Source organism: Pholis gunnellus, assembly GCF_910591455.1.
Source record: "Pholis gunnellus genome assembly, chromosome: 9".
NCBI lineage: Eukaryota > Metazoa > Chordata > Actinopteri > Perciformes > Pholidae > Pholis > Pholis gunnellus.
Genome location: NC_136535.1, coordinates 16,888,617 through 16,914,999, shown reverse-complemented (window position 1 = coordinate 16,914,999; position 26,383 = coordinate 16,888,617). Strand labels below are relative to the sequence as shown.

The 26,383-nt window shown below is 40.7% G+C and overlaps 1 protein-coding gene across 1 annotated transcript in view; it reads right to left on the bottom strand.

The window, feature by feature from the left end:
• Nucleotides 1–20,016: 20,016 nt before the first annotated feature.
• Nucleotides 20,017–26,383, bottom strand: part of LOC306700602 (leucine-rich repeat and fibronectin type III domain-containing protein 1-like protein) — a gene marked incomplete at both ends in the record, with an annotated part of 48,123 nt that continues 41,756 nt past the window's right edge. The window contains 2 exons of the mRNA XM_079165663.1: nucleotides 20,017–20,069; nucleotides 25,170–25,819. Coding sequence (XP_079021789.1) covers nucleotides 20,017–20,069; nucleotides 25,170–25,819 — 703 coding nt within the window. The remainder of the gene's footprint in view (nucleotides 20,070–25,169; nucleotides 25,820–26,383) is intronic.

Sequence of the window (26,383 nt, the reverse complement as noted above, 5' to 3'; positions counted from 1 at the left end):
GTCGCAAGCCCCCAGTTTAAAGAAACAGACGGGCGTACCGACCCAGGAGCAAAGCAAGGCACTGCTGTGGATGCAGCAGAGATGATGCACATTCCATGATGTATGTTGTTTCATGTCTTGTCCTGTTGTGCAGGTGTGGTATCAGATGTAATATGCAAAGCCCCAGCACCATGAGGGAGGCTTGCATGATGGTGTGACACAAATCAGCATGTTGTGGTGGTTGGACAGGTTTCCATGCTGTTTTCTTTACATACTAATTCAGATGACTGCAGCCCCCTTTTGCTACTTCCTGACAAATGTGGACAAACGCTACATGCCTTTGACAAGATTCAGCCCCAATTAAGCAGTTCCCTGCATACAAATTGAGAAAAATATATTTCTGAATCGTACCATCATGTTTTTCCTTTGTGGCTTTCTCACAGCAGTTCCCTCATCTGGAAAATGTGGGCTGGGAGAGGACGGTAACTTTGGGTTTAATTAGTTGAACTAAACTTGATGAGATCTTGCGGTGTGCATCCAACCTAAGATAAAACCAGGGGAGAGCAGATTTTTCCAGTTATCTCTCACTGTGAGCTGTCCTCATTAAAACACATCTAATGGTTGTCGGCAGAAGATTAAACGAAAAACACCATGAGGTGCCGTTATTATAAATACTGAGCTCTGCTGATTACAAACAATTGCCTTCATCACCCCTGTTCCCTTTGCTTAGCAAGTAGGTTGTGTCTTAAAAGTCCATTCAGTTGCCCTGCTCAAGCGATGAGGGATATTATAAATCCTGCCTGTTGTGGATGGGGAGTTAGAGGAGCAGCAGGGCAGCAAGCATATACTTTTTCGAATGCATCAGCTGCAGCTATTGAACAGCCAAGTTGTCAAAAAAGGCAGAAAACTAAGAGGGCATTTATTCATATGTAGTCTATATGTGTGATGTGTGGTATGCATCATGTGGAGAGACATGGCGTGGAGGGGCACAGGGGGAGTGAAGTGGTATCAGATGTTAACAGTACAATATCAGACCCTCACCTTTCATCTTCTGTTACTACGGAGACACTATACACGCCATCTTCGATCATCTCAGTCATTTGGAAAATTCAAATGTGGATGAAAGGAAGGGGGCTTGATGGTGCTGAGGCGTGACAGGCTCCTCCAAGCGAACATGCTGCCTAACATCGCAAACATCAAACGCTTTGAGCCTCTCTTAAAAGGAACCAGAAACAAAGATTGAGGCCCAAACTTTGTGTGCCCGAAAGAGAAGGCACGCCGAGCTGTTGTGGTGTTTATCTGAACTCTTATCAGATCGACCATTAAATGAATTGTGTGGCTGACAAAGCAGCGCTGGGAAGAGCCATGGAGCAGAAGCCCGTACTCCATAAAAGTAGTTTAGAGACTGTTATTAGCAAGCTAGCTGCTGTTGTGGACTGTTCGTTTTGTAATAACTGCTCTTAGTGCACACATTCTTCATCCACTGGTGTCTTTGGCAGTTCAGTTCAGTTCATTTAGATCAGTTTCAATCATACTATCTTAATACGAGTAGCCCATAACACGTATTTTTTTTAAAGTATTTTTTTTTAAATTTGTTTTAACATTTCAGAAAAACCGAGAATGTGAACATGGACTAAATGGGCCACCAATTACTTCATTTTAAGAGACCCCTCCTATTTTTCCTTTAATAAATCTCTAATAAGCAAAAGGAGTTCTTATCTGATTGCTCAATTAATAGACGGATTGATGATAATCAATAGCGGTGCCCTAATTAACACCATCCAACTTATTGCTGTTAGATTTCTGATCTGGCCAACGGCGATGGGTTCATGTGGCTGAAAGGCTGAACGTGTGTTAAATGATATGAAATATAGAAGTGGGGCCTTCAGGTCTTCCCACTTTGGGCTGAGCATGCAGCCACGGTGGTCGCCACTCGCCTTGTGCATGTCAAAGCTTTAAGCGGAATCAGGCCAAAGCAGCTCACATTTGTAGATTGTTTTACATTTTCTATCCGTCAAAACATGCTTCACACCTTAACATTGCAAGGATTTGCAAGAAAATCAGATCAAGTTGGCCAGTCTCCACCTGAGTAGACGGCAGTCCTCAAAGGCATAACACATCCGGGTGTAGCGGTGGACTCCCCCGAGTGTGCATGAGGAGGGAACGTTAAACACTTGCAAATGAGATTCAGCTACACATGCTGGGTTTAAACCTATCTTAGGATGTTGGCCGCGTGTCTTCCAGCACTCTCTTTCCCTGTGAGACTATACCAACAGGGGAAAAACTTCACAATCTTCAAAAAGAAACTGCAAACAACCAGCCGGTCTTTGTTGTATGGCACGGACAGGAAATTGACGTCTAGTTTAGAAATAAATTAGTCAGTCAGTCAAGAAGCAGTCAGAGAAGTATATGGCACAAAGAGCAAACATGTTGAAGAAGTCACTCATGCATGGAGGAAGTCTGTTACTTCAGCTCGACCTCAGAGGAGAAACTTGTTTTCAAACCTTTGTGTTCACATTGAACTTTTCTGTGTGACCGTGTACATGCTTTACTGCATCTGACTGTATGAGGAAGGATGCCTGTACGTGTGTGAGTTTTCAAGGCTTCTCACTCAAGGCTACGAGTTTCTTTGAAAAGAAAAAAAAAGAAAAGTTGGCCTCTCTCATTCGACCAATCAGGCGTGAGTTGTACGGCCTTGTGGTTAATTTTCTAACCAATTAAAATGAATAGGCTCTTTCTTGGCTTTCAAGGCTTTGCTTTAACGAGCAGCAGAATTAAATATCCATTCCATAATTCTCACTTAGGACAGCCAAGGACACTGACAAAAGTTGTTGTGCTCTTTGTGTTACTTTGTAATACTGTCGTGCTGATATCTGTCTCTCTGTGTCTATGTGTAGACTTTTGGGATGAAAACACTGACTTGAAACCAGTACATGACAGGAATTCAATGCGTACAGGAAGAGTTGCATGCATGCAAATCTTAGGTAGAGAAGATGGTCTGATTAAATATGAAGCACCTTGCTGCATAGATTTACATTTCAATGAACAGAAAATGATTTTCATAAAACTACTATAACTTCTCAATGCTGAAAGTTCACATCGAAACAATGCAAAGTATGTTGACATAAATATTTGCCTTAATGAATTCAGTAGAATAATGAATGGTATCATCAGTGATTATGTTTGATGTTGTCAGCTTAAATGCCTCTTGTTTTATTCATACCCTCAGAAGAAAACTTTCAAGCCAAGGTGACTGTTTCATAATTAATTCCTAATGATATTAACGACTCATCTGGACGTATTCGGCTTTGTTTACTGCTCTTCTGCGTTGATTTCCTGCAATAATAATAATCCCTGCATGGTATAGAGCTCAAACAGTGAAACATGAATCAAATTGTAATATTAGGATCGTTTTTTAAAATGAGACCCCAGGTGTTGCATTTTCTAAGTCTGCTGATAGCTCGTGGGATGACTGTCTTCATCTTTGTTTTCCATTCCTTTGTCAGTCTTTGATGGTGCTCTGGTAATGTTAGAGCAGCCATTCCCTTTTTTCTACTTCTGTTGAGAAAGATATATTTAGCTTACTTCTCCTTCATTATACCCCATCATTCTTTCTGCTTCATGTGTGTGTTTGAAACAAAAAAAAGAGAAATAGAAAGGGAGAGGGAATTGAGTTAACAGGTGGTGATGGGAGTGAAGGAGAAAAGGGAGATAGAAATGGTGGGGAGCTGATCTGGTGCTGGGCGCCTGCCAAGAACTAAGACGCAGAGAACTGAGGAATGCAGGCGATCCGGGGAGCAGGATGGAGTTGTGTAGAGCAGATTGGGTATTAAAGTTGAGAGGAAAAACAGTGCTAGAGAAATGAGGGGATTGGTTCGGAGAAAAGAGCACGAGGGGGGGGGGGTGAAAAAACAGAGGGGGCTGAGGGGAGTAGACGAATGGAGGAGTGAAGTGATAGATGGAGATAATAAGAGAGGAGGGAGTTTAGGAAGCAGACACATTTAGGTTATGTTCACAGGAAGCATTAGCAAATAAGGGGGCGGAAGGCACTACTGCTCAACTTAAAAAAGGCTTTACGTAAAGCTCATATCTATAATGTTGTCAGGCTGTAGAATATTAATGCATCCATGCACAGTATTGATCTAGTGTGCTGAAACGTACAAAACCAGAACCAATTTTAGTGAATAACCATGGACAAATTTGACAGTATTTCCAGGGCAGCTGTATTGATTTTCCACTTTGAAAGTCACAATCAAAGGCCTAGTGAGTGAGGCATTGATCCGGTCATGTGCAGGAAGGCTTCATGTTGATGTCGCAGCAAAGGAAAGCAAAAACACGTGTCATCAGTGGGAACTGGTTAAAGACATTTTGGTCTACGATCACTGATGCCACCAGCACACTGAGCCTTAACTGAAGATCTGTGTTACACGTCACCGTTATTTTTCCTTTTGTACATTGCAGAATATCTAATATATTTATATGCTGTATATATATTTTTTCTGCAATAAGTAATCTGCAATTACTGAACTACACACCAACATTTATATTTCTGTCCACCTGATAAATACAGGTCCAATATTCTCTCTTCTCTCGTCTGGTCTCCACCAACTCCTGAGGGAAATATCTGACTTGTTGTTAAATGTTCCACTTTGTTCACCAGCGACTCCTTCGCTGTGTCTCTGGGCAGTTTGGTGGCAGACAGGTATAGTGTAAAGTAGGTTTATCTGAGCTTTTTTGCTTTTCTTTGCTTGCTGTGGCCAAAAACGACCCCGATGAGGGCTGTGAGAGTGAGCCAAAACTAACTCTGGGCCGTAGGAAGCTTTGAAGTGCTTTTGCTTCATTGTTAATATAAAAAAAATAAAAAATACCGGTTATAGAAGCTTAAACTAGAATTTGGCACATGACAGTGATTAGCTCCCGTAGTTAACTTATTGTGACCCTATACATTGTGATTATCTATATTTAATATATCCATTACTGAAGTAAAACTGTAAAAAGTAGAATGCATATACAATCTTAACATCTTTTCAAGTGTATATAGACTATAATGAATGGAGAATTGTTTGTGATTCACTTGCACAGTTATTTTTAAAGGTTCTCTATGCAATAGCATTAATATATGAGAAAATGACCCTACTTTTCACTTGATTTATTACTTCTTTTAAACATCGTAAACATGAGTTTATGGTCCCAGTCACCAGTTTCAAGTCTTTTTCAATACAGCATGATGTTCATTGTAAATCATGGTCCTGTTTAGAGTAAAATAGACCATAAAGTGGAGTATGCCTTAGGGTGGGCTTACTGTGATTGACAGTAAGCCCACATATTCCAAATATGGTAACTTCTGTTCACGGTTTTGCAACAAGTCAAGATGGCGACGGTCATAATCCAAGAAGGCGAACAGCAAAATCGCCCGACTCGAGGCTTCCTAACGGCAGTCCACAAACCAATGAGTGACATCACGATGACTACGTCCACTTCTTACAGTCTATGGGCACAACTGACGAGAGGTTATCGTCATGTTGTCATGAAGTGGTGTCGGATGTGAGAACAGTATTGCACCAAACACTACTGGTGCATCCCTATTTGCGATGGGATACTGTATAGTTGTTAAATGTCTACCTGAGCAGAGAATGAAATGGCTCTCCCTCGGTGTGTGTTGTAATCCAAGCTACTGTGCTTTGTTGACTTAACCGGGTTGGCCATGTGTGCCTTCTAGTGCATGTGAGTGTGCTCTCAGTGTCACGACTGCTGCTCTGCACTGTGCCCATACACCGGTTACAGCCGAAAAATACATAGCTGTGTAGCATCCACCCTCCGACTCGACCTCAGATAAATAGAGTTCCTGTTATTTGCACTGTTTGCGCTGTTAGCACCATTAGCTGCTCAGCTCTCGCCATGTTCAGAGCCGTGTGGAGGTACTAGATTTGCTCTGCATTTCAAATGTAGTACCTTTAGATCTTAATTCATTCATATGTTTAGTATTGCTATCCACCCACAGCATCCACCTCGACAACAACAATTAACTCATTTCAAAGTTGAAATTCAGTCACATTCAACCGAGCTGGAAAACATGAAATTACTCTCAGTCTTTTGAAATGACTGTGTCAATGTTTACCTTCAGCTGCACTGAAAATTGCCAACTTCGGTTACATCTGAAAAACAATTGTACCTGGTGTTTGTTTAAACGCCAACGGTTGATTACATGTTTTATACAGAACAACTAAAGCTGGAGATAGTTTTTCTTTCAAACAAGAAGATAGAAACAATGCCGCCAGTCTATTTTTGTTTGTTTATTAAAAAAATTCCACACACCATAAAAATTACATGTACAAAACTATAAGATTTGAAATTGCTGTATGTACACATACAAAATATAAAGCCCGAAAAAAAGTGAATGGAGCACAGTGGGAGGAAAGTGAAAACATAGCTTTTGTGTTGTTTTTTTTGTGTGTTTTTTTGTGTATTTCTTCTGAGATGGTGTCAAACGGTTTGAGGTTCTCTGTCTATTTCCTCTTCTACCAACGTACATCTCTGCAAGGAAATGTAACAATCATGACGATCATAATGACACTGGGGAACGGCGGCAAGCGCAATCACGTGCACACCCAGACACACACACATATGGACAGCACATATCTAAGATGACACCTCTGTACCACATATCCCATTTACAATAACCAGCTTAAAGTCAGAGTCAAAGCATGGAAAGGATGAGAGAGATGCTAATATAGAACACCTGTGTCATTCTGATGATTAATATAAAGGGATATCTGTCAGACACATATGGAGATGTAGCTCTTTTGACCGAGAACATGAAGTGAGATGTTTCCTGTTATCTATCATGCTGTGTGCACGTCAACACACTCCACAGTGATATGGGAATGTTATAATGAAGATGTGCAGAGGGGCCTTTGATGGATACAACCATGATGTTAACAATGCAGGGGGTGCAGTCATATACAGTCATACAGCATTTTTCTTTAAAATAAAGTATTTCGATTTTCAAAGTAGAACTCTAGACATGTAAACGTATTCAGTGATGACAGTGATGAGGATTTTGATGAGGATGAAGGCTGATTCGCGTGATTTGGCTTACGGATACCCTGCTACTTTATTTTTTTTAACTTCTTTATCTGTTTCCTTCTTGACTTGAGACATGTGGCTTTCATCTGGATCTCTGGGTCTAAAAAAAAAAAAAAGGAACAAAAGAGAGCGAAATCAATTAGTATGCATTTTACTGAAACATTTGAAATACTGTGTTTTGTCAAGAAACATATGCAGCGTCAAAACTTGTCAAAGTCATAGTTAATGGCTAAAGGTGTTTGGGGTGTTATAGTTCCAAACATGAAAAAAAGTAACAATGATGTCATCTTTTATTGCAAAAATTGACATTTACACAAAAGATTTGTAATCACAAAGCAGAGTTTTTCAACACCTGTTAGCTACAGCTGTTCAATATGTTCAGCCTTGGGCAAAAAGATGTGTTTAGCTAGAAGTAATGTGCTGTTTGTCTGGATAACATTTGTGCTTTGTATGCCATGGGCAAAATGCTGTGTGTTTTTGGTGTCTGTGTGTATTTGTGTGATTTTTTTCTTCAGAACAATGGCCAAATTAGCAGCTGATTACAGTTCAAATTACTAAGAGCACTTCATCCACCGTAACTTGCAAATGGACGGCCATGACAGGCAGCTACTTTAGGAGCAGCTCTGATCGGAAACATCTACAACCCACATTATTTACTAACATTATCTTGTTCCCTATTAGAAAACAAAATTCAGAGTAATACAGTGATGGACAGTCAACCCTAACGCAGAGTGATCTCCATCTTTCTTATTCTCAGTGCTCTACTCTAGATACTGGAACCAACTGGGTTTGAAATCCAGTGTACTCAAGTCTGATTTTGTTCAACCTTAAACTGATCCATGTAATCTCTGCATTCTGTTATCACTCAACTGTCAAATAACTGGGTTTCTAAAAGCATAGCATCCATGTCAGAAAAGCCCTCAATCCACAAAGAAACACATTAAAGCTACACGATGTTGGCTGTCGATTCCCCTGTTAGAACAATTTAATAAACGCATTCTGCTAAGTGACGATAGATTTATGGGAAAAACATGTGACGGAAAGCAATTGGCCAGCCCACCAACCTCCTTGTTAAACTTGAACAAATCTCCCACTGCTGGCCTCATTAGTAGTGTAATGTGAGCATGCTAAAATGATTAGCTGTCACATTGTAAGTAGCCCTCTTGGGGGAGACCTGGTTCTATATTCACATTGCGCTCATGGAGCGGTTGACTGAAAGAATACAGTTAAATGTTAATAATAATAACTGGACAAAACAAATCAGCCGTGATAACACCCAAACTAGATCTAAGTCATTTGAACTGAGGGACTACCACTGGCCTTCTTTGAGATATGCACTCTCACTGGAAGGCTACAAATTCCACCAAATGTTTGTCCAATTGATTAAACCACTGCCCGCCCTTCCTCCATACACTGCAACATGTGCATGAAATTGTACTGACAAAGTGACATGGAAGTACTCTGTGAAGCATGACTTCATGATATTCAGCTAATGATTCTTTAAAAAGACATCTAAACCCATCTGGACAAGGATAAAATGACACCACTGTGATTTCAAAGCTAATGTCTCTATGTCAGACTGCTTGGTTTATGGAAAAAATACATCAATATTCAGCATTATATGCAGCTCTCTGCAGCATTTGTTTTCATTTAATGCGGCTGATGCATTATTTAACATGTAGTAATGTTAGTAGTAATACATTTAGTCTTTGGTACAAGCTGCGCCACACATGAACAAATCAAATCCTGGGTTGTATGACAAATGAAGACTGATCCCCTAAAAACCTGTTAGAAATGACAAATCTAACATCTAATGGAAAATAGACATTTGCCACTTCTTCACCAAAAAAAGCCCGAGAAATCTTTACCCACACACCCATCTCAACAAGAATGTCAAGTAATAAACTGAGCATTTAACAGCAGCAAAAGACACACAAATCCCAGGTCTTTGTTCGCCCTGGTATTTTAAAACAAAAGCTTGTCTCTCAATCTTTATCTTCACGGCGTCCCCCCTGAGACCATTATTTGCGATAAAGCTTTGAATCCGCCAATAAGCCAATAGACCACTGCAGAGCACTTTATGTTTGTAACACATAAAAGACTCCGATCTCCCAATTCAACACCCTCGAATCCCACCATCGTCTTATTCTCCTCCCAATACAAATAAACTGCATCAGTGTTTTTTAGGTGTAAATCTACCGATGTAACGGCCAAAAAGCCGTTCTGAGGATAAAACCTTAAATCTGCACAATATTTTAATCCAACAACAGTCCCATTTAACAACAACAGCCCCATTTTCTTTCCTGTCTGCTAAAGGAAATTGTTTTCTGCCGAGAGAGATAAATGGAATGGTGCTAACTCAAAGTCCCTGCAGTCAATAGATGTATGAATACCTGCACTGCCATTGATTTAGTGGACGTTTCATTCACACTTTACATTATGTGTCACATGTAAGGCAATATAATACATGGAAGTTACATTAAGACTATGTTGTACTTATGAAAGTGACAAAAATGAACACACTGCATCCTTTACACTGACATGATTCATATTTTTGAAGTGCGGGGTGATGCTTGTTAAACTATGTTAAATTCATATAATACTGCATCCAAATGCATTTAGTTTATTGTACTAAACTTTATATTACTACGTCAGCCACACATATTTTTAAGCTTCTGCTGTAAAGTACACAACATAGTGCAGTAACAACCTCGGCAATCTTCAATCCTAAAATACTTTACAGTTATCGTTGCAAAAACACAGCTGCCACCATTTATATGTAAATGGTTGAATGTACTTTATGTTTCGCTGGATCATTGTGTAACCTGCTGAATAGTGCCAACCCCAGTTGTCTTTTCGTTTGTTTGCATCTGCATCCTCAAGGTGCACCTTGCATCATACTATATATATATATATATATATATATATATATATATATATATATATATATATATATATATATATATATATATATACAGCCATCAGTAGCATCCCATTACTTTCTGCAGCCACAGCTGCTATACTGACTCTGTCTCTCTCTCTCTCTCTCTCTCTCTCTCTCTCTCTCTCTCTCTCTCACACACACACACACATACACACACACACACACACACACATTACATTCATTTCCTTAAGCCGTACCTTCACCATTTCACAGGCTCTCAGTGCCAATTAATGATTATTCTGTTGTCTTGAGCCAGATGTTTAAATCACTTTCAATGCTGCAGTATGTTGACTGACTTGCTCTAAAGGAAAAAAAAAAAAGATTGCAGCCAAAGACAACCACCCACACCGTTTCATTCATTCATTATTTAAGTCTAATTTTATTGTTTTCATTGCTAAGAAATTGTACAAATATACTGGAATGAGTGTAAAAACATTGGTACACTGAGGTAATATTCCAAAGAGGGAGTCAAATCTTCACTCTTCATATTTTCTTTGATGGGGTAAAGGTGCTGGGCTGTAGACATTTATTGAATACAGTAATTGACAGCAGTGCTTTTAAACCGTTGCTGCATTGCTGACCTTCAAAAGCTGACGCTGGAACACTGAGAGCAAGATCTTTTGCAGAACAAATCCCAGTGGTGCTCACATTTTAGTGCTGAACACCGCCCAGAAAGCTTCTTTTTTTTTTTTTTTTTTACTGCATCAGGGTAGTTTAGTATTCACAGCTCTTCAGATGCTTTTCCTGGATGGGCAACTGGCAGAAATGTCAACTTTTTAGTGTGACTGACACATGAATCCGTCCTCTGAATAATTCAGGCGCTCACTCATTCATGCTGAAGTATCAATTGCTCGGTAAGTTAATATCGTCCTCACAAACATACATGCATCATTGAAATGGCACGGGATCGTTCCACAGACATGTCTTTTGACTCACTGAGTATGTGTCCGTGTGTTGACGTATATGTTTAGATGAGGGCATCATCTGCCTCGCTGAGTAGTTTTCAACCATTTAAAAAAAGGGGGTAAGGAGTCACACAATAAACACTTACAAAAATAAACATTCATTGTGTGTATGTGTCATCTATTATTCATACTACCATGTTTTCTTCCTGAGGAACCAAAGACACCTCACTGCACAATACAGCTGGAGCTCAATACCGACTTGTGTAATCCTCCACGCATACCACTCGCTGTTCTCCCTATGTTTTCCTCTCTGTTTTTTTTTCCACTTCTCCTTCTTCACTATTGCCCATTGCGTTTACATCTCATATCCTCTCCTTTTAAAAAAAAAGAAATCAAAAAAATCTTGTCTTTTCTCCTTTACCGTCTCTTATTCATCAAGCTGCTTATCTTGTGCAGCCTCTCTCCTTTATGTTGCTCTTCATCCGAACAGTACGATTCAGGCAGCCAATCACTGGCATGATAAGATTTCAGCGGGAGCATATGACCATACAAGAAGACCATGTTAGTCTACACTGAACAAGCACATTTTGAATTATCTCACAGAGCCCAGCTCCTCTTATGTTTCTCTCATTTGTATAATCTTTTTTTTTTCCTCCCCATATTCTCACTTTATCCCTTTCCCTCGCCCCCAGTACTTCTGAACCTGTCCCTGGTCTAACCCTAGATCTCCTGTCTCGTGCAATTGGGTCTATTCTCTCCTTTTTGCAGTGTTTGGTGGATAGAGGGCTGTCTCGTGCCACCTTTAAAGTGTATGCAGCAGCCATTTTCTTCCTGTCATGAGTGTTTTGTGGTAACAAGTCTTTGGGGACCTTCTTTTGAAACCCGTCTTGCAAGGGCTTAGAAGGCAACGGCTAGTGATGCATACTCCTCCCTGCAGTGGGAATAAGCCTCTGGAGGGCTCCTCTCTGAAAGCATTGTCATTGGCAATTTTGCTGACTTTATGCATTGGCATGTTATGGTGAATGCAGTGCCCCCATCAGACACAACAGCTATTTGTGTGCTTGAGGGATAGTGTGCGTAAAGCCCGATCCGAGAATCGACTGACGGGATAGCTTTATGAGTGCATCTCCCAAGCCTATAGATAGACAGGAAGAGACCCTCCCACTGTGGTCCGCACGCACTCTACAAGCAGTGTGGCAGCGTCATCGGCTTTCTTAGGTTGGGTGAGTGTCGAGGACATATGTACGGCGGTGTCTTGGTCAATGCCTTGTTGGTTCATAAGGTTTTAGCTGTTGGCCATGTCAGGCTCCTTTTCAGGGTCTGTGCTCGCTCGAACGACACAAACACTCTGGGGTTGGGCCATGGCTCTACCTAGTTAATTTACGTACTACCTGGGTAGGTGGGCTGCGGGGTCTAGCCTTTATAGTCGGCCAAGAACCGTGTGGTTGGGTTGATGTTATGTTGTGGCAGGGCATGCATTCATTGGACTTCACCTGCTTTACCCATGGAGCCCAGTAAAGGGTGAAGCCTGTGTTAGAACGAAGGTTACGATTTTGTAACCCTTGCTCTAACAGCAAAGGCAGTTCTCTTTACCGAGGGAGCCCTGCTGCTCCTATGCCACGTTAAGGATGTCGAGCTGCAATGTGTGCTGTCATATGTACCGTATGTGGGGTTTGCACGTATTCAGGTAATACCATAAGGTAATTGCCATACTTTTGTAGGACACTCCTCTTAACATCTCCACAGGTCAGACAACATTAGGGTTCACACACACACACACACACACACACACATTAATACAGTTGGGAGATACACTCTCTCCTTGGATATAGGCTGCAGCCAATGTGGAAGTGTCTTAAAACGTACATTCTCTCTACTGACCATCAGGGGGCGACTCCTCCGATTACAAAAACAACACTGATTGGATGGAAGTCTATGACAAAATGACTCTTCTTCTCACTTGATTTAATACCTCAGTAAACATTTTGAACATGAGTTTATGGTCTCAATTGCTAGTTCTTTTTTCATACAGCTTGATGTTGATTTAGCAGATTATAGTCTAGTTTAGAGTAAAATAGACCATAAAGCGGAGTATGCCTTACTGGGCTTACTGTGATTGACAGGTTGCTGCCGCTACGTAAAAGGCATCTCGACATCACTCCTCGGCATTCCAAATTTTTATACGGGAATGTAAAAAATAAAAATAAAAAACATGGTACCGGCTGTAATCCAAGATGGTGACGGCAAAATCGTCGAACTCGAGGCTTCAAAACGTTGGTACACAATTCAATGAGTGATGTCACGATGACTACTGTACGTCCACTTCTAGTCTATGGCCTTCACGTGTGTTCTCCCCTTTTCTTCTTGAAGCACACAATGCTTCTCACTCACGCAGCAGGAAAGTAATGTGTAGTGAAAGCAGGATGTGTCGGAGAACCCAGGGTCATTTTTAGATATTTAAGTGTACATGCGTGTGTGTGAAAGACGTCAGATCATTCTACATAAATGCAGTAATGTATGCATGGCCACACCTAGGTACATCACCACCACATCAGCTACCAGATGTGACATGCTGCCTAATTTGAAGTCATAGAATAGCCCAACAGCCCACATAGAGGGAGCACACATTGCATCTCCTCTACTTTAAATTCGTAATAACAACTACAGTGTGGGTGTGTTTGCTGTGCCATTCTAGCCGCAAATGAAATTAACTGAATGGTTGCTGGGAGGGACACATAAATGCCGCTACAAAACGACCACAGATGGAAGCTGTCACATCAAGTGAAAAAAGCACCATATTGCCGTTTAGACGAAATAGTGCAACTGAAGAGACGTAGACATAAAACATGTGTCTGGTTTACAATGTCAGCTAAGGAATTACCAGTTCAATCCTTGTGAATTTGAGAGGTCGAGGGACATCGAAATGGCCATCAGGATAGGGCTCATCTGGTTGGAAAAATCAGTCTGATTGTATCGAAGTCTATAATGAAATGACCCTACTTCTCACTTGATTTATTACCTCAGTAAACATTGTGAACATGAGTTTATGGTCTCAACCGCTACTTTCAAGTCTTCTTCCACATTGCACAATATCCGTTGGGTAAATCATGGTCACATTTAGGCTGAAATGGACGATAAAGCCGGGTATGCTTAATTAAGGGAGTGGCTACCTTGTAATTGACAGGTCTCTGTCAGAGCCGTATAAGGCGTCTCTACCACAACGTCACTACTCTGCAGTCTCAATATGGTCTCTTACGTTCACTGGTTGCAAAAAAAGATGGCAAAGGCCAAAATCCAAGATGGCAATGGCAAAAATGCCAAACTCAAGGCTTCATAACCTCTGTTGCTCCATGTTGATAGCCATGTGGAGGCAATAGATATATGTTCAAAACAAGACTGTATTGGAGGGACACACACTCTTGTAAGTCGACATCACAGAACTTGTTGAAGACACAGTTTAGCCTCTATCCACATCTGTCACAATAGCGGAACCAAGGCATCAATAATCATTGATTGATAATGTGATGCAATTACCATAATCGTTGTTTTAATACACAGGACACAAAGCTTAATGGATGCCAACAGAGTTTTACAGTCCCTCATGGGTTCAATATGTTACATTTTCTAAAAAAGTTGGAATGAAATCACTACATTTTTCCTTGGCAGGACAACTATATTGATCACCATAAAGGGTATCACAAAAAATCAAATGTCCTTTCTACCTGTTCTCCCATTGCCATCCTACCCCTTCGGTGTTACAAATTCACCATAAGATACTATCAATCATGCTTAAAGATATTTATTCCATCATACCTATCCACCAGCCAATAAGCTTTTCACTTGGGATTAAAATTAGAAATGCAGCGTACGATCTATCCAAAATATTTATGTCAATGAAAACAAAAACTGCAAACAGAGAATCCAGAAATAAAGATAGAGGATGGACCGGTATTCTCCTTAACTTTGAAACCCAACTGAAGGCACTTTAGGACATGCACTTTACAGAGATATTTCTATTTTTATACCATGCTTTTAGTTTGTGCATTTGTTTTGTGTTATCTCTCTCTGGCGTGTGTGTGTGTGTGTGTGTGTGTGTTTTTGTGTGTATGTACGAAATGGGCAAGATGGCTCAAACAATCCCCAGCAACAACGGAGAGAGGCATTGTTTGTTATGTGTAAACAGCTTCTGGTGTCCGACATGTGTAATCATACTGTTCATGTCATCTTGAGAGGACACACACACACATAGTTACACAGTCATAGGTGTATATGAAGAGATAACTATAATAGAGGTGCCCACAGGTACCCACTCTTACTTGTGTCTGTGTACCAGGTCCACAAAGGATGATGGAGGGATTCATTGATATTGTTTCTGAACGAACAACGAAAAGTGTTTGTGTCACTTTGTTGCATTTGTAAATGGAGATAGTTGTCATCGCTGTCCCTGCAACATCTTGTAACCACAACTTACAGGGGAAAATAGCATCTGTGTATTGCTGCCTATAGTCAAAGCACATCAGCAGAAATGACTGTATTATCTCACTACTTTATCCTGTCCTTTAAATATTATATAAATTATATTAGAATTATGACAGAATTGCCAAACAAAAGAAAAAAGATAAAGCATTATATGGACTCTTCTTTCATATGTTTGCCTGGGAAAAGATGAAATGGAGACTAGCATTAAAAAATCATCCTATTGCAGTTTGTTTCAAATCAATTATCTTTGACCAGACTGAAATTAACTTGAAATTGCCAAATAAAGTAATAATGGGTATAGCAAATCCATAAAACGTACTTCGTTATCTAGCACCACTGCACAAACAATGAATCAGATGAACTGAACTGCGGTTGGAGTAAATTATTGTTTGTCGACAATTAGGGAAACACATCCGTGCATGACGAGATTTATTACTGATAATTATATGCAATGGTAATTTTGTATGCGTCTTTTGAAAAGCTTATTACATACTCTTAGGTAAAACACATGGATGGTCTGAATGGATACGATGCAGTTTGTAGCATCAAACATCTTTGATTAACAAATGGTTGGACCAGTGTTTTAGTTCAAGTTCAGTGGAGAGCACTTTGAACAGCAGTTGTGTGCCAGGAAAAGAACATAGCAATGAAGTATTCAAAAGTGTAAAGGGCACTATTCAACTACTGGTGCTGTTTTTGTTTATACCCACATTCAGTTATAATGGGATATATACATTCTCTGGAGATTAAAGAGGTTTAAATATGTTTGGAACCCTACTAGATGCATACAATTTGACTACAGATTATGCTTTTGATTACCTTTAATACATGTCCAACTTCATTTTGACAGTGAAAACCTCTCCAGCCTGGGGACTGGATGAGTTCAATACTGCTGCAGCAGACATCAGCGTCTGTCCGTGACTAAAGAGATATTGCTGACCCCTCCCCACCTCCCTTTTGTACAGGAAAAGTTCATCCCTGAGGCTGTGGTGTCATAACCATATCCTCCCAGCCAGCATATTATATTCTCCAACAGTATTTGATCACTGCCTCGGGCAGGCAGGAGAAAAACAAGAGACATCTGATTGACAGGGGAAGAGAGAAGCATGAGCTAAGGAGTGACTCAGACACTAAAGGAGCGGGAAACAAAAAGGAGGGGGATGCATTTCCTGTGGACTGTTGTGATATTGTCAGTGGAGAGCGGTAACGAAGCCGATCGTTAGAGAGGGTGGCGCTCTAATTGTTTTGCTGACAGCAATTAGATGGCACTTGTTAAAGCATTGCCCTTATTAGGTTACAGAGCACTCACAGCAGGAGGAGACAGTGCAAAGTGTAAATGTGTCTTAAACTATGGGGCAGGACCCAAAATTGGTGGACGGCCAAAGTGACTGCAGGTGGGTCACCATTTTTCACAATAATTAATGAGGCCGGGTCTTTGGGTGAGAGAACTCCACATTTGGCTGCTTGTTTGGTTAGGTTAATGGGCTAATCATCAGATTACTCACCTGTATAAGTGGGCCTAAGGAGATGTTAGAGAGGCTCGTAAAGGTCCACAAGGTCCTCACCAGTCCCATCCAGTGGAAAACAGACAAGACCAATTGATAACAGGCCTGTCTAGGCCTGTCTAGTCCAGCTTAGTCTGCCCCAGATCACTGCACAGTCTGAATCCTTAACCAGTGTACAATTCCAGTTGAGGCTCCGCTGCGTCCAAGTTTGGGTCCAGCATAGTTCAGGTTTTTGTTTTATACTGTTTGTGCTTTCCAGAAACAGACTTCTTATTGAGAGATAACAGGGTCCAGTCAAGGTCGAGATCCAGCTCCAGGACCAGCTCAGCTCAGTTCAGTTTAGCACAATTGGATCAGTCCACGTCGATGAATGGAGTGGTGCTACTTGGAGCCAGCCATGTTGAGAGTCCCTTATGTTCATTTGAGAAAGAGTGAGCCATTATCATTCGAGTGCTTAACACATCTTCGTATCCAAAGCCAAAAAAAAACGTGTGTAATATTATTCCCTTTCTGTTTGTGCAGTCTATCATATTGTATATCCGGGTTATGTGTGATTATCTATGTATCAAACTTTTACTGTCTCTCTGTTAATACCATCCACTCGGTATCATCATTTTGATGCTGCTTCAGATGATGAGAAGTTCATTCATATTTTCTTTATTTTGTAACACGTTCACATATCTCTTTATGCGTCCTTTTTAAATTACCTACGACCATTGTATCCACTTCCACTGATAGACATGTTTCAAAGTGGAAAATCCAGCATTCAGTGTGTGCCGTTCCATGAAAAAGGTGATTTATGATAATCACACCGAAAGCTGGATCCTGCAGCAACTGGCCAATCAACAGCCAATGAGACACCGGGCCTTGACAAATCCAATCCAGACATGACAACCAAGATTGGCAGTTAATAGTACACCAGACAGTATAGTTCTTTTACCCAATGATATTCATGGAAACAAAGTGATGGGTACGGTAAACAGGAAATATGGGAATGGATCTTAAGGGCTTTTTTTCTTCAGTTTTCACCAGCTTCTCCCTGGTGGTGACGTTCTCCACATCTGCCACTCGGAACAACAACGTCAGGGTTCTAGAGGACAGAAGAGTAAGAAAACAAAGAAAGTAGAACATTAAAATGACTCCGTTAGGCTAGATGGAAAATGACATTACTGTAAGGACTGAGCAGTTCTAAAAGGGACTATTTGGCACAAGGGGGTTAAAAGGATCAATAAAACATCAGGGATGCAGAGCAGGACATCAGGTCTTGACAAAAGGATAGAAAACAAAGGTTCTTGGAACAAAATATGTAAAACAGCACAGGTCTAGAAGACACAGTTTGGCACTCGTGGGATCTGGACTATGCCAGTTAGAATTCCAATTACCACAGACCATAAATAATACAACTACCTTCAACATGTGTGAGTGAGGCATCATTTAACATTATGTGACTTTAACTTCTGTTGTTTAGTGTCCCGAGTTGAACTACACTGGCCAGACTTAAAACATTCTCTAAAGGGGGTTTCATTTGTTTTCATAACGTCTGCAGTGATTTAAAAGACAAAGAAAAGCTGATATTCAAAGAGGAAACTTTTGTATTTTTTTGAGGGAAAAAAGAAGAACATGAAACAATATGAAATTGGAGGAATTAAAGGGTCAAATGTTTTTTTTGTTTTTTTTTTGTTATCCATAGTGGTTACATCATACTTTATTCCAAACAAATGGAAAACAAGGAGATGGCTAACAATTCAGCATGTTTCTACTTTTCGTCAGCTTTTTGTTCGGTTTAAGTGGCATGTCCATCATAATATCCATTGTCTTCTTACCTAGCAAAATGGTTTTCATTTCTCCCTTAGATGAGAGATTCAACAAATGCCTGTACAAACGAGGTCTGCTGACCATGGAAAGCAAAGAAGTGCAATAGCTTGGAGATTGATGAAGCTGTACTTGCTGGGGCAGAATATCGCCTCAGCTGTTATTTGTAATGTGTATGTTTGCCAGGAGAGCATTTATTTTCCATATTTGTCAGGAGGAATATTTGTTAACTGCACTTATGTACAGCCAGTGCTTACTGTGTCAAATTAAGAATGAAGGAGTCTTCTTAATGCTGCAGTCTGTATTCATCCATCACAACCACAACACATCAACACTGTCTTATCCTCCATCATCCTCCACTCCTCTCCCCTCTTCTCCTCCATCCCCCTTTGCACCACGAAGATAGATGAAGGAGATGGGGTGATACAGAGAGTGGAGCGGAGGTGGCGGTATGTCGAGACGATAACGCAGTGCGAGTCGTAAAGACATGGATAGAAAGGACATAAGTAATAAGAAGTTGCTACACAGACAACTGAATTGAAAACGGATAGGGGAAGGAGAGGTAAATACAGGATTACAAAGATAGAGTACGTGCAAACAGAGAATTAGAGAAAAGGGAGATGCCAGCAGAAAGGAGGCAAAGGAAGGGATGAGAGGACGAGTATTAGAAGTGAAGAAAGATATATCATTAAAAAGACGAAAAAGGGAAGAGAGGGAAGGATCAGTTCACCCACCTGACAACAAGTCAGTTCACACATTTTGAGATGCTTGTCCAGGAGATTCCTGCCTCCCCCTATGAAATAATGGTGAATGGAATTGTTTGTGTTGCTCATAACATAGATCAATTTCATCTATGAAAACTTTCAATGGGCTTTCAAATCACAGCCCAAAGTGACAATTTCCGTGATTGTCCAAAACCCAAAGAATAACTGGTATTATCACATATAGTAGTAGTCTATTTAATTTCTATCGAATGACGAATGACTATTCAACACATTTTTTCTGCATTTTTCTGGGCTGTGAGAACCACAGAGTCAATGCTTCGCTGTATTGTGATGGAGGCAGGAATCACAATGGTTTGGATATCTCAAAACATCAGCAGACAAAATCACTAGAGGAAAGTTACAAAAGAAACCCCAAAAGAAAGGCTCAGATGGTGGTAGTGACACAGGGTGAGGGAAATGGAGAAACTGTAGGTAGACTTTAAGGAAGAAAAATAAATCCAGGGACTGCTCAAGTTTTTTGAGTGCCAGTCATTACTCTTTGCTTGTAGTCTGGGCGCGCGCTTTGTGAGGCCAAGAGACCTTCAGATCTTAAAGTCTCTCCATTCGACACTATGAGGCCGCCTGTCGTCTGCTGCTGGAGGCGCGAGAGAGAGAGAGAGAGAGAGAGAGCGAGAGAGAGAGAGCAAAGAGAAGGCAAAAGAGTGAGAGAAAGACATTGAGAACAACAGTGAAAATCAGAGAAAAACACATACAGATGGAGCAAAACAGCACAGAAACAATTGGACAAAGAAAGTAAGCAAAAATGTCAGGATAGTCAAAAAGCTGGTTGAGAAGAAAGACCAGAGAAAGTGACAGAGAGAGCTCGAGAAACACCGTGTGAGGGGGGAGAGAGAGAGATATTGGGGGGGGGGGGGGTATTGCGAGAGATGAATTTAGAGAGACAGATGGCAGTGAAAAATGAGGCCGGGCATACGGGATGACATTGAAAGGAGTGGTGATAGATTAAAATACATGGAGGACAGACAGGCTACAGGTTCATGGATGGGCCATGGGGAGAACACATTCTTGCACTTCACACAGAGTCACACACACATCCCCGTGTTGTCCTCGGCTTTATCACTATCTGGCCGAACCTCGTGGGAACATTTACACTGGCTCAAGGCGGTTAAACCTTAAACCTTGTGCACAGCACACCAATGCATGCACAGACCGGCAGGGATTTGGTAGCCAAGCTTACACACACACACACACACACACACACATATTCTGTAAACACTTGTTTTCATCCCTGTGAGGACATTATATTGACTTCCATTTTAAGTCTTAACCCCTTAAAATTAATGGTTTACCTTGAAGGAAACATCATTTTTCTCCCCAAAATGTTGTTAATACATTACACACACAAACACACACATTCAATGTTTGGTTGCCTGTTTTTATACTAATAGCACTTTGCTTGAAATAATCATAAACTGTTTGTGTCAAGCATATAATTACTGATACTCTTGATAGAAAATTGCCCACTTAGTATTTAGGTTAAAGAGATACTTCTGATGCTGACTCCACATGCGGCATCTATGACACTATGATTGTCAGAATGTTCCATACTGTCTATTTGTTCATTGATTTATTATTCTAACTGAGGGATAGGTTCAGATTTGTATGTAAAATACAATACAAACATAACCACATGTACAAGATATCTGTTGCTGTGTTCATGCCTCTAAAGGATGACGGACGAAATCCTCAGTCCTTTAAAGGCTCAGCGGAAATTATGAGGGGAGACAGATAAATTGAGTATCTCCCAGAGATGGCAGGGGGATACAATAGAAAGTAGTAAAACAAATACAGAATTTGGCACTTAAAAGACTCTAAAGACTCTTAAAGGCTCTAAAAATGGATATTAACTTAAGTTAAACTTTAAAATGCATCTTTACAGAGTGTCTTTAGTTTCTTACATTAGTTTAGGAAGGAATCTCTTGCACCAGTGGGTACATCACAAAAAAAAAAACTCTTTCAAAATGAGTCTCTGGTTAAAATAGGTTAATATTCTTTTTTATTCATGTAACCTGTTTTCCGTTTAAAAAAAAAGGAAATATATTCCTATAAGCACTTCTCAAAACAAGATTTACCAAATTCAAAATTATGTATCCAGTTCACATATGAATGTGAACAAAACAGTCTATGAAAAGCAAACAAACACAAGAACTATCACCCACAATGTGCCTATTTTTTCATGTTGGGTTGCATATCTGACAACCGTGGGCCTTTAATGGGGCCTCTCTGTGTATCTGTCAGCTGCTCTGTTCCTCAGGCGCTCTGACTCACTGCGGTTCTCTCTCTGATCAGATCAATGTTGCCTTTCTCTGCAATGCAGCAACCAGTGAAACACATCAGACACGGCTACACCCTGAGAAACCCCAACAGCCTCAGTACACACACATGAGTATTATCCCTCATTGTAGGTTGCCCTCAAAGTGCCAGCGATCCTGGAATCAAAGAGAGGAAACACGGAACACAAAAGGGCCAGCGGTAACTTTCTCCTCCAGGGTGAAGCGTCAAAATGAAAACTTTAATAATTGCTTTGTTTGTCTGTGTCGTTGCAGTTTGGGATCTTTTGAAGCTCCTTTGAGTGACACACTTCAGTCAGTGTTAATTAGGCCTATAGGGGGGACTTTTGACTTTGCACATTTGGTGGCACCTCATTGCTACAACAAAGAATCATCCATGCTAATTCCTTGATCCCAGTTTGGAAAAATTATCTCCTGTGACAGCCCAAATGAGCACTCCTCGACTGCTCTGCTTTGTAACTCCTCGTTGGCCTTCAACCTTCTGAACAACAAACTTTCCCCCCTCACAGCTTCAGATGTGAGAAAAACAACTAGAAAACACCTTGTTACTATGATGTTTTTTTATCCAGTAGCATATTAATGAGAACGGCTCTTGACACCATCAAAAATCTCTTCTTTCATAATATCATTATAGAGTGTGATGTGAGCTCACTTAATTTGTAAAATATGTCCAACTAAATGAAGCTCTAGCGTAAGTTCAGACAGGAAGACTATACTCGTGCATGCCTAAGCCCGTAGTTTATTTCCCATACTGCCATCACTCCTCATTCCGTCACACTCATTATTTCCTTGCTGTTATTGTTTGGGGCTGTCAATCATGATATCAGCTGTCTAGATCAGCTGGTCTCTCTAGCCAATAGCACAGGGACACAAGGACATCGTTAGCCTATCATCTTGCTGCTGTCTCTCTTAAATATGATTGTCTCTCTACCTTCAGTACGTTCATGCTGCTGTTACGCAACCCTCCCCTTCCTCATCTCTGCCCAATCTTCGCAGATTCATCAACCTCATCAGCCACCATCACCGCCAGTGTCTCTGGACTCCACGGGGGGATTTATATTGTTGCCGCTCAGGGCATAATAAATGTTAACTACTAATCATTCACTTGTCTCCCCCTGAGTTCACAAAGGTGAAAACTTTCCCTGAACTTGTGTGCTAAGCCGCTGCACAGATCTCTCGTCTCTTTTCCCGCTATCAACGCGAGGCTCATTGACACCTCATTTCAACCCATACAAAGAGGCCAATTGAATTGACATATCATCCGCTGATAAAGAAGTTCAACTCAGCTGTTTAAGCCACTCATGTGAAATGGTGTCTCCATTTATTCGTTCTAATGAAACCCCCATTTCCTGAGTGGATTAGTGTTAAAGGAGAAGCGCACTGAAGTGGGTTTATGAATATTCTCATGCTCTGTTGGATTACTATTAATACTATTTTTATTATTATTATTACTGTAGCTCTATTGAGCATTTAAAGCGATCTTTGTGATCATATGCAAGTCACTTCAAAAGATTGAATCAAGAGACTTGGGGCCTGATTACATAATAAGACGGTTTTATCGAATAGCCTTTGCTGGCAATGAGACAAAGGTTACATAAAAAGTACATCGCATGTAAAGGAAAGAGTCATCACGCTTTTACCGTCATGGGTTTTGCACTACTTAGATAATACTGTGAATACACTACAACAAACCTAAATGAATTATTACAGTTTTAGTTTAGAACAAATTGTCTGTGTGCCTTTCCGTTTCTCACCTACTGTCAACCAGCTGACAGCTATTTTCTGTCAGTAAGGCCGGAGCAACTACGGTGGAAGCTAAAAATACTTTATTCAAGCTGGCACAAGAGGTGAGACATCAAGTGACAGTGAATGGTAGCCTGAAGTTTAACTAGTACCAATAGTTTTAAGGCTGGAAAATAATAAATAAATAAATAAATTACACTCACTGGAACATCTTCAGGAAGTAGTTTTATGTTCCTGCACAGTCATGGATTTTTTTAATGTCTAGGTGTCAGAGAGTTTTCATCACAAATCTTGGCTCTGCTATCCAAGGTCGTCCAGTCTTCTTACTTTACAGCAAATCATAAAATCTTTTTTTCCAATGTTTTTTTCTTCTTCTATGTATTTTAGCATCCTTTATCGTTGAGGACAAAAGGAGAACACTCTAGGACTGTGAGTGTATGCATCTGTCTAAACATTCATATGCTGTAATAAATGTTTAAGTTTGTGAAGAGAGTGTCAGAAAAGCTTGTCAAAGTTATGTATTTTCTTTAACGGATACGTGAAAATATAATATTAACAGCAGAGACACTGATGAGAGCATATCAGCCCCTTTAAAGACTTAATAGCGTCTTTTACACAATGTATAATGTTTTTTATACACCAAGGAACTTGAAGGAAGGCACACAGATGTGATGACTAAAAAGACAAATCCAGTTTTCAAAAATTGCAAATGTTTAACTTCCTCATGACGCTATTTTTTATAAAGGCGTTTGGTATTGAACCTCAGGCAACCTTCAATAGCCTCTTTTTCTGTACTGAAGTAACATTCTTTTTCACTCTCCAGAGCTCTGGTTGTGTCAATTTCAATGCAAACAAGCCTTCTCAGGGTGCTTAGTCTGTATAGCACCTCAAGAGAGGACACACAACAAACACTAACCGTAATAATGTTAGCTGGGGCGCTTGCATTACCAAATCCCTCTCTCCTCTGATTCCAAACCACAAAGCTTTCTCAAGAATTCAGCATGAGCAAAGGCCCAAGAAGTGCAGTTTCTTGCACAAAGGTCACAGCATCAGGTACATATATCACTTTGGCAAACTAAATAAACTCACTAGTTTCTTCAACTCCTTAACAGCTTCTAGGCCTTTGAGTTATCTACCTGGTAAAGTATCCTCCATTGTTCAGAAATGAAGGTTGGTAATTGGCAAGAGCAGAAAAACAAAAAAATCAATGAGCTTGGAGGAAGTGAGGTTTTAGGTTAATTCCACTACACTGTACGAGGGACTTTTTTGTTTTATGTGGAAAATAAAGAACACAGAGAGTTTACTATGACTTCAGATGCGACTTCAGCTCTACATAGAGAACAAGTGTTTCCCCCTCTGTCTCTCTTACTATCTTCCCAGTGCTAGGATGGCATCTCTCTTCATTCTCTCCTTCACACTCACTCAGATTCTCACTGTTCCACACTCTGTTATCATCTTGCTCAATTTCAAACCCCCCAATTACACATTGTCTATTTCTCATCCTCCATCTCTTTCTGTTGGACTGTATTTTTGGGCTTTCTATCAACATCCTATTGTCTTTCTTTCCACCTCTTTGAAATGCCCCCTTGCTCTACTGCTTTCCTCCTCTACGTCTACGTCTATGTCTGTGTCTTCACTACCTGCCAGTTCCTTGGGGGAGGTGGGTTCTTTGGCGACAGACGGCGGTCTGCTTTTCATCTCAATGGCGACCCTGGAGGAGAAGCGGGACTTGGTGGGCGAGAGCAACTCCTCATTGGCCAAGGAGTCAGTCCTTGTCATTATGCTTCGTCCACCGCACGCCTCCTCTACCAATGCCACGGTGTCTCTCAGAGTGTTGCTAGGAGACATAGCCCTGGACGGTGCTAGCGCTTGGTCCTCCTGACTGTCGGGCATTTTTGAGGCGGAGTGAGGGAGGACTTGGACCTGTCCGCCTCCTCCTTGCCCGTTGCTCTGCGGTCGTGGCGCTGGCGCCGCAATGGCTGCTTTCCCGTGGCCTGCCCCTTGGTGGCTGTAAACCTTGTATCGTATCATCAAGATGATTATAAAAACCAACACAGAAGCAACAATAATCCCTCCAATGATGATAATCATAGTGCCACCCAGGAAGTGGCTGTGCAATGCCTGGCACTGGCTGAACTCCGTGTCCGTGGTGAATGACAGACAGCCCAAAGGACGGGTTGCAGTCAGTGATGTGATGACATCGTCAAACACGGCCAGGACACAAAGATCATAGTTGCGTCCAGCGGCGAGATCCCGAACCAGGAAGTCATTGCTGCTGGATGGAATCATCCTGCCAAAGCAAAAACAAAAAAAGACAGAGAAATTACGTCAGGCAACTTAATACATTTAAAAAAAATGAATAAACATCAATCAGAAGTTTTTAATAAGTTCCCAATTGTTTCTAAACAGTTTTTTTTTGACAAGCAAGCATATATTTAACATGTACGGATAAAACAAGCTAAATTCTAAATGACAAATTTATTTTGAACGGAGCGTTTCTTTCTCAAAATCCCAGTTTTCTGTAAAATGTGTCACCGATTATACAGTTCTTTACAATAAACTTCTTAGCAAAATGTTTATGGAAAATACACGACCATAGATTAAAGCATTACTGGTAGTGATGCAACGGATCATAAATGGTCCCAGTTCGGATCGTATCACGGACCAGAGTCACGGATCAGATCACAGATCTAATATAACCTTTAGAGATCCCTGATCACGTTTTTTTGCCGCCGATACTATTTGCCGATCACTGATGATCCATATTGGCAGATACCGATCCCTTTGTTGTTTGATTATAGCAGCTGGCCTACAAGGCTCCAGACAATTATTATTTTTTGGCCACCATCCAAAA